The 9,477-nt window shown below is 41.3% G+C and overlaps 1 protein-coding gene across 3 annotated transcripts in view; it reads left to right on the top strand.

Annotated features, from left to right (window-relative positions):
* DSCAM (DS cell adhesion molecule) overlaps positions 1-9,477 on the top strand; it is a 487,286-nt gene that overhangs the window by 270,672 nt on the left and 207,137 nt on the right. For all 3 annotated transcript variants that reach the window (XM_074534053.1, XM_074534061.1, XM_074534069.1), the window contains exon 5: positions 3,067-3,345. In XM_074534053.1, coding sequence (XP_074390154.1) covers positions 3,067-3,345 — 279 coding nt within the window. The remainder of the gene's footprint in view (positions 1-3,066; positions 3,346-9,477) is intronic.

Raw genomic sequence — 9,477 nt, 5'->3', positions numbered from 1 at the left:
TTTCATCTTGAGTAAGAACATCATCTTGAAATCACATGGCCTTTCTAAATAAAATTAAACCCAAAGCCACTAACATGCAACAGAACCTACTTCTAAAACTCATTACAGTGTTGTTTTCCAGCAAGAATTTTGTCCTACCATGAATCCCATCTCCCAAAATCATTGCTGCTTTTTAACCTGCACTCTCTGAAAAATCCTTATGATTTTTAAAGCACAAAAATTTTCCTCTTCTGTCCTTCAAAGACGTTCCAAAGTAGAATATTTTCAAACAGTATTTTTGCCTCAGTTTTTCACCATTGTCCTTGCTGGAAGTCATTTGCAGCCAACTGTCAAAGGATAGTAAAATAATAATTCAATAGAGGCTAAACACATATTGGAAATGGGTTATGTTATTTTGATTTTATTTTGGTATTTTTTTGCCTCATTGCAGGTGATTGCAAATTGTGCTTTGTTTGGCTTTTTTTTTTTTGTTTTTTTTTTTTTTTTTTTTGATTTTTTCCCCTTAACTGAAATATATGAACTGTAGGAGTTTTAAACAGGAGTCTTATTCCAGGGACAACCCAAAGAAAGATTTTACTGTCCATTTAAATTTATAATATATATGTATATATATTATGTATATTATGCATAAATATAATATATATTTTATTCCACAGAGTGGAAGAAAACAGGTCACTGGAATCATATCTTGTGTATCCCTGAATATATTTGTAAAACCTCCTCTATAACAGCAGGGTGAAATTTTCTCCATTATGTAGGCAAATCTCAGTTTAGCTGTCCTGCAGCTGGGACTCCAGGCTGTGTTGCTGCTGACAAGGCTCAAGTTGAGAAGGAACAAAGGGAAATGACCCTGGGATAGAGAATCCAGGATCTGCTTTGCTGCTTGAGTAGGAATGCACAGGCAATACCTCTAAAAAACAGTTATGCTTTTTTATTATTTAAATATTTAACTATTACTTCCAACTGAAGAAATTGATTTCCTGTAGATGTAACCTTCCTAAGAGCCAGAAGCTGTAATTTCTTGCCTGCTTGTGGGTTTTACTCATTTTACTCTCAGTGAATTCATCACAAAAGAATCTGAGCCTGGTTACAGGGATGGCTGATGACCCAAAGGGCGAGAGAGGAGCTGGCTGATCAATTAGTCAAATTGACATTGGCCTTCCCAACAGCATCCTGGCAGATTGTGCTTTCACTGAGCCAGACATAAACAGCATGGCAAGCTCAAAAATTTGTCCCATCCTGGTGCCAAATGTGGACCTGGAGGCCACTGATTCATCCAAAAACACTCATTGAACCACCACTGATGCCTTCCTAATGAGACATCAGCAAACTGAATGTGCCTTTGCCCTCAGTGGCTCAGGGTTTTCCTGGCACCTAGAAAGCAGAAAAACCCCTGCTGTCAGCTTTCACTGGACTTGACATTTTGAGGGTTTTATTGAGATATAGTCACACAAAAAAACCCCCAAAGATATTTAGTCCATTTTTTTAATATCATGATTTTGGTTTCTGGATAGATAGTTTAACTTGAATAGCCTTAAGATGTTTGCTGTCCTGCGTGCCCTCCCGGTTGTGGCTGCAATTCATAAAGATATATTTAAGCTTGTTTTAAACCAGCTAGCTCAGGTACTGATTACTTTTGGAATAACTTGAATTCAGCATGAACTGCTCCTTTAATCTCTCCAGTTTTCTACAGAAACCTGCTGCAGCTGCCCTGTGAGCAGCACTGAGTTTGCTAAGCTAAAATGACTCTTGAAAATGCCATAATTGTGGCAATTACACCTACATCTAATCAGCTGTGATTAGATATACCCAAAAAGAGGTCAGTGTGTCAGGTAGGAGCTGGTCAGCATGTGGGGTTTCTTTGTGAGACAGAAATCTTAGCAAAGCGTGTGCATGTGATGAGAAAATACTTTGATGAATTTTTTCTCAGTATTTTTGTTGCAAAAGCTCCAGCATGGGCTGCAAAAAAAAAATAAATTCAATAGTGTCAACCTCTGTCTCAAAAATTTTCAAATCTGAAATTACATACCAAGCATTATTTCTGATGGGTACATGCACCTCTGGTGAAGGCAATTCTGCCAGACACCTGTGAGCTACATAAATCTGTGCCAGGTGCTGCACGAGTGAGGGCTGCAGTTGTCAGCAAATTGAGCACAGAAAGATGCACTATTAAGCTGTAAGTTGGTCTTGTCACATTAAGTTCTTTTCCCACAGAAGAAGAAAAGGCTTGTCTGTCATTTTGACTGCAGATAGAAATCCCTGTGCCTTTGCCCATTTGTCTCCTGACAAGGGAATAAATTGCTCCTTTAATTCAAAGCCTTCAGACCACCGAGAGAAGGGACAATGTGTTGGCTCCAATCTAGTCGAGAAGTGGCAATAATTGCTAAGGCAACACATTTCTGGCTCTCTGTGCCTCTCACAGGGAACATGAAGGATGACCAGCAAAACGTTTGCCACCTGGAAAAAATCCAGTGAGAGGATTTCCAAGCAGTGATGAGTTGCTTCAGCAGCATGTGCTGCTGGATCCCAGCCACCATGACTCAAACTGGTTGGCTGGGTCAGAGAAGCAAACTGTAGTGCCCAAAACACTGGGCAGGCGAGTCAGAAAATGCAGGAGTGTGGTGGTGTTTGAGGGAAGGGATGAGAATCTTGACTCCTTGTTTCAGAAGGCCGATTTATTATTTTATGATATATATTATATTAAAATAAAATTATATAATAAAAATATACTAAAGAAAGAAAGGAGACATCAGAAGGCTGGAAAAGAATGAATAATAATGTCTTATGACAGACCAGAGCCTTGACACAGCTGGACCATGATTGGTCATCAAGTAGAAACAATTCACATGAGACCAATCAATGATGCACGTGTTGGTAAGCAACCTCCAACTCACATTCCAAGCAATCAGATAATTATTGTTTACATTTCATTTCTGAGGCCTCAGTTTCTCAGGAGAAAAATCTAGCGAAAGGATTTTCATAAAATATGTCAGTGATGCAGGAGAAAAAATAACTACATGTTGCTTAGGGAGTTAATTTTAAGTTTCTCTGTGTTTCCTGCTCCAGACCCAGCGAATTCAGCTCCATCTATCCTAGATGGGTTTGAGCACCGCAAAGCCATGGCAGGACAGCGAGTGGAGCTGCCTTGCAAAGCATCAGGGCACCCGGCACCAAAGTACCGCTGGCTGAAGGACAACGTGCCCTGGGAGCCCGACAGCCGCTTCCGGCAGACGGTGACGGGGCTGCTCATCGAGAACACGCGGCCCTCGGACTCGGGCAGCTACGTCTGCGAGGTGTGGAACAACTACGGCACCGCCGAGGTCATCGGCCGCCTGCACGTCACACGTAGGTCCCGCCTTGGTGCCACCAGGGAGAGGGGAGTGTCACGACGCGTCCTGATAAACGGGTTTTGCGATGGTTCATGAATTAATCTCAGAGTGTGAAAAAAACGACATGGCACAGGGGATTTGCAGTGATAATCATAAACAAATGCACCTTTATTGAGAGACTGTCCTTATTCAGAGCAAATTTGGGAGAGAACCCCCCAAAAGGGCTCCTCTAGGAAAGCAGACTCAATAGGCCCCTCCCCACAACCAGTCTGAGAGAAAATACTTCCTTGGAGAAAAGTGGAAAAAACCTGTTTATTAAACAGTAAACCTAAACAATATTAAACAATAAACCCCTTGCTGCTCCAAAAGAGATGATGAACTGAGAAAGTCACTCCCTGGGTTGCAGCTGAGCTCACTCAGTCTCTGATCAGTCCCTCAGTGCTGGAAATGTCGCAGGCTAGGCCCGGCCCGGTGGGCCTCAGGTGGAGCTGCCAGTGCTCCCCTGGGTGTTCAGGCCAGAGCAGGGTTAAACAGCTCCAAAGAAAAGGGAAAAAAGAAAAAAAAAACCACATTCCAGGGACCTTCTTTGCCTCAGCTAGCTAAAACTAACTAAAAGCAAAGGAGAGCTCTGTCCTGCTGTCTGTCCATCCACAGACAACACAGTCAGGAGCAGAAACGTGGAGGAGTGAATGCAGTGTCTGAAAACAAACTACAGCTTCTTCTCTCCCCCCTTCACTCTCTGGAACAAATCCTAAAGGTGCAAAACTTATTATTCAGCATAACAGAACAATTGGGGATAGAAGCATCATATAGTCAACCCCACAGGAAAATACGATAGAGGTTTCTCTGTCTTTCTGGGAGCCTCTCAGGAACCCCAGAAAGCCCCAAGTTGGCCAACAGTGGGGAGACACTCTCGTGCCCTGAGGGTACTGAAGACACCTAGGCTGGTCACCTTTGCAGCAGAAGAGACACTAGAGGCATCGGTAGAAGATAAAGCGCCAACTCTTAGCAGGGCTTAATCCAAGGTTGTATTCTAGGAGTCCCAAAGGAGTGCCTACACCTCAGGGGGCCTCCTGCTGAGAGCCCAGGAGATGTGCCAAGGTTACATTTTATTGTCACTAATTACAAGAGTTCTATTGTCATTACATTGCAAGGGTTCCATATTGCTAGAATTTCATACCTCCTTGATGTTTCTCGGAGGCAGCTCCTCTAGGCACTGACCCATCCTTGCAGTAACCAACTGACTCCAGTTCCACCTCAAACAACCAATCCATTCTTTCATAACACTCTTCTTATTGGCTACAACTGTGGCCTGTTAAAATCAGGCCTGTTCCCAATCCTTAATAATTGACTCAGCTGCAACTCTTTAGGGGGAAAGATTACATTCTATACTACCTTTATTTACTCATGTTCTATCCCCCTACAACATTGAAAGGAGGTGGAAACTGAAATTAGATAATATTTTACTGACCAATTAGTGACCCTAAGGGATGGGTACTGGGGGATAGACGTTTAGGACAGCGTATGGAGTAACACTTAGGGGGCTGACCCCTGGTCTCTGGCAAATCACTCAACGTCCTGGATCAAAACTTCTAGATGGAGGGGATGGGATGCTGAGTGATTGACAGAGAGCCAGGGTGGGGATTTGGGGATGATTTCAGCAAAGGCAAGGGACTACACAGGTAAAGGGAGGGCAGTATAATCTGGGATAAACCATTTGGGAAAAATACATGGATACAAAACCAAAACTACTGCAAAGTATTGCAAAGTATAAAAACACACTACAACAAGAGGGATTAAGGGAGAGAAAAACATAGAGAGAGAGGAGAGAGAGAGAGTGGGGGGGGATATAGCTACCAAACGTAGAGATTATGTCCTTTGGTCCAGTCTAGCCAAGGATCTGCCTGTTATGTTGGGGAGATCTCAAAATCTCTAGCTAACTCAGAGGTTTTTATTATGATAACTCTCTTGGAAATTGGGAGGTGGGGGGGGAACAGGCATAATAAAGAATAGATGTAATAGGTAGTCTATCTTCTCAGCAGTGAGAGCCATTGTCTTCTTTGTCCAGCCATCATCAGGTAGTGCTTGGCAAAATCTCCCTTTGGTCAGCTCACCTCCCCAATGCACCTCCCACGGATTGGGGGTTTCAGTCTCAGTCCTTGGGAGGAGGGGGAGCTTTTCCACATAGGGGTTTCATGTCTCAGTCCTCGAGGGAGAGGCTTCTGCCATCTCAGTCCATCTGTCATGGTGGTTTTAAAACAGATGAGGGGTCTTCCGTGGGGACCACCAAAAGCTACCTCGGAAAAAGTCCAGCCAATCCTGGGGAAAAGTCCAGTCCAATCCTCGGGAAATTCTTATTGTTGGCGATAGTTATATATCCTCCATATGATAAATTATAGAGCTACACTGGAAATTGCATCCATTTGCACTTCTGATCGCTCAATTGGCCAACTAACTCATCTCCACTGAGCCTGCTTTGTGTTGTTTCACAACTTTGAGGACTTTAATCATTGCTAGGATAAATTAAGGAAACAGAAAGTACAGCAAGGTAAGATAACAACACGATACTGATGCCTAAAGAGTTTTGCTTTTACGAATTTTTCATATATTTTAAGCTCTGAAGAATATTATCACAGAGTTATGTAGCTCCTGGTATTTTTAGAAGAGCGGGTGCTGGCGAAGAAAGGGCAAAGCGCCCCTTTCTCCTTTCACTGGGTTCAGTGTTGCATACACACACTGAACACACTTGTGAACAATAGCGTAGCAAGCCAGAAGCTCTGTTCAGGCCTCAGGATCTTGGCAAGCAACCGTCTCCAACAAGACCAGGATTTCAAACTTGGTCTTTTTTTGGTGGTCCCAATTTCTGTACTTTTCATGATGATCCTGAGGCATGAAACTTCGGACAGAGACACAGGGAGAGCATGGGCCAGTCCCTGCCTGGGACAGGTTTTTGGCAGTGGGCAGCTGTTGGAATGCTAGACTAGATGCTGAGAATTTTAAACTTTGTGTGCTGAAAGGCACAGACTCACAAGAGAGCACTACATGTGACCTGAGGCTGTAGAGAAGACTTCCAAAATTGATTGATAGCACTGGGATTACAGGTGTATAGTTAATTAGAAGTGTGTGATATCACAGGGTAGAAAACTTAGAGCTTGAGGTTCTAGAATATAAAAATAAATATGAAGCACGATAGAAGTTTTAAAGCAGAGGCAAGTTGTTCCTCTTCACCTTCTTCTTCAGGGGTTTAAGTGATGTTTTGTAATTGGACAGAAAAGTCCACATTGCGGGCTTTGAAGGATTGGTTATTGGGTTGAAAGGGAAAATAATCTAAGTGTCATTTCTTAATGACATCGTTTAGTCTTAAAAGACCCTGTAAGAAGAGATAGTTAGCCATTTTGTGCCTTGCTAATGAAAAGCTGCAGAACTCATGGTTGTGAGGCTGCTACACTGATAGGAAATAATAAACACCTGAGTCCAAACATGAAATACCATCTCAAGTGCCTTCAATCCCAACCTCAACAGAGGTAGAAAATAAATACGAAAAACCCCACAGACAACAGCTTTTATTGAGGTGCCCAATGTTATGAGTAGATGCTCAAGTTTAGATTAGTCCCTGGTTTTTGCCCAGGCCCCTGGCAGCAGGCAGGAGCTTTATTGAGGTGGCCAGCACCACAAAATCCACTGTCATTCACAAATTCTTTAATAATGGCTGATTTGGTCTATTATAGAACAAATTACCCATTTAATAGATATAAAACTAACAGACATGGGACTTAAAACAGATTTTATACTCCACAGGAATAAGGACAGAAGAGACTACTAGTAAATAAATCCAGCATGAGGGTAAAGGTACCATTAATTTTACAGCTAGCAAAGAAATTATTTACCTTAGAAAGCAATGTTTCTTACCAACCAATTTATGATGGAGCACACATCAAAATCCTTTCCCTCAATTCCCAGGAAAATAACCACGGAATCTGTGTCCAAACTCCAGGGAGAAGTCCTGTATGTTTATCAGGGTGTGTGTAGGAGATTTCTGCCTCTGTGATAATTCATGTGTCTTTTATAGTCTTTGTAAAACAGTGTCTCTCACTCAAGGATATTTATTTTTCTTTTATCTTTTCCCACATCTTCTCTCCAGACTAAGATGTTGATTCCTAGCTGGGGCCTGAGCCCTTTTGGTGCCAGAGATGACCCCTTTGGGCCTTTCACCTGCCTGAGTTATCTCTTCATTTCTGCACCAACCATTTGTGGTGGAGAGAGGGAGGACATGTCCACCCACAGCCAGCACCCCAAAACCCACTCTTACTCACAAGTCCTTCATAATGACCACTCAGGTCTACTACAACATGAATTATTTAGAATAGTCACCACAAGGAAAATAGACACAAGACTTTAAACAGATTTAATTACCACACAGACTAACACAAAAAAAAAAAAACTACTAGTAGAGAAAAACGCAGTGTACTATAATAAAGGTACTAGCTATAGCTAAACTAGCTATAGCTAGTTTAGTTATCTAAATTATAAAGAAATAGTTTAGATTAGGAGCCAGTGTCACTTACCAGTAAATGATAGTGATGTGCACAAGTCTCCTAATTTCTCTCAGTCCCAGGGAAGTGTCTCAATACCAACATCTCAGCATCAAGAAGATCTCTCCACACACTCAGAAAGAGTTTTCTGATTTTATGAAAATTGTAGTGGTCTCTTAGAATGGCAAAAGTAGTTGTTTGTTGGTCACTTATTTCTGTTTATCCTTTCCTATGCATTCAAAGCAGGATGTTTATTTCTGCCTAAGGGTGTTTTCAGCCAAGATAATTCATCACAAGACAAACCATTCAGGCCTAGTTTAGATTTGGGGAAGTAGATAAGTCTTTTGCTGTGCCAGGGGGTGAAAGGTCCTGTCACAGTGGATTGTTGGTGTTGTTGCCTAATATCTAAAGAGAAAAACCCTTGCAACAATGCTGAAATGGTAAAATAAAAACCAGACCTTGATTGGAAGCTTCCAGGTGTCCCAATGGTCATGGGCACACCCAGTACTGGATCTCTACAATTTTATAAGTTCGACAAATTAGTATTCTTAACAAATGTTGTCCAATTAAAGAGCAGTTGGTTAGGTAATTTTTGGAGTTGGTCCAGGGCTTATTTGTCTCACTTCTTGTTATTTCTTCTCAGATTCTGGTTGTGAAACAAAATGTTCTTCTTGTAGGTCCTCTACTTAAAAATAGGACTAAACAGTATTTCAGGAACGTGTTAGAATGTTAGGTTATTGTTCTAAGATTTGAGAAAAAGGGTGGGAAAAATACTAGGAGCTACATAACTCTGTGATAATATTCTTCAGAGCTAAAAATATATGAAAAATTCGTAAAAGCAAAACTGTTTAGGCATCAGTATCATGTTGTTATCTTACCTTGCTGTACTTTCTGTTTCCTTAATTTATCTTAGCAATGATTAAAGTCCTCAAAGTTGTGGAACGACACAAAGCAGGCTCAGTGGAGATGAGTTAGTTGGCCAATTGAGCGATCAGAAGTGCAAATGGATGCAATTTCCAGTGTAGCTCTATAATTTATCACATGGAGGATATGTAATTTAGAAGCATGAATTGGGTGCTGGAAAAGAAATTGCAAATGTTCTCATAAATAAAGCTGCCAAACTCTCATTGCCATGACTCATGGTGCTCAGTAATGTTGAATACTCATACTTCCCCTCAGTCGAGTATTCATGTGTGAATATTCTGAATGTTTCACAAATTCTACAAAGATAATTATTACTTCAGGAGCACCACACTGGAAAAGTGTTATGCTACTACTGTTGAAAAAACCCACAAAATTGTTTCTTGGAATAAAAATAATGCTCTGTGAACTAACATTTCTACCTAGACAGCATGACTAGCAAACTGAAAAGGGAGAAGTTTGTGAGCAGTTCAGGCCATAAAAATATCCTCAAAAATAAATGTACATAATGTTTTTGGGCAAAATAAAACTGAGGTGAAAAATCTGCCATTCTCGAGTTATAACTGAGGAGCTTTGGTTCTAAATGTATTCATCAAAATATTCATAAAAAATGAGTTGAATTCCATCTGCCTGGTATGATGCAAAGTCAAAACCTGCAGAGACATGATGTAATTGTACTGCTGATGATACCCAAA

This window comes from Zonotrichia albicollis, chromosome 2 (genome assembly GCF_047830755.1).
Source record: "Zonotrichia albicollis isolate bZonAlb1 chromosome 2, bZonAlb1.hap1, whole genome shotgun sequence".
Taxonomy (NCBI): domain Eukaryota; kingdom Metazoa; phylum Chordata; class Aves; order Passeriformes; family Passerellidae; genus Zonotrichia; species Zonotrichia albicollis.
The sequence above is the reverse complement of the archived record's forward strand: the minus strand, read 5'-3'. Positions and strand labels throughout refer to the sequence as shown.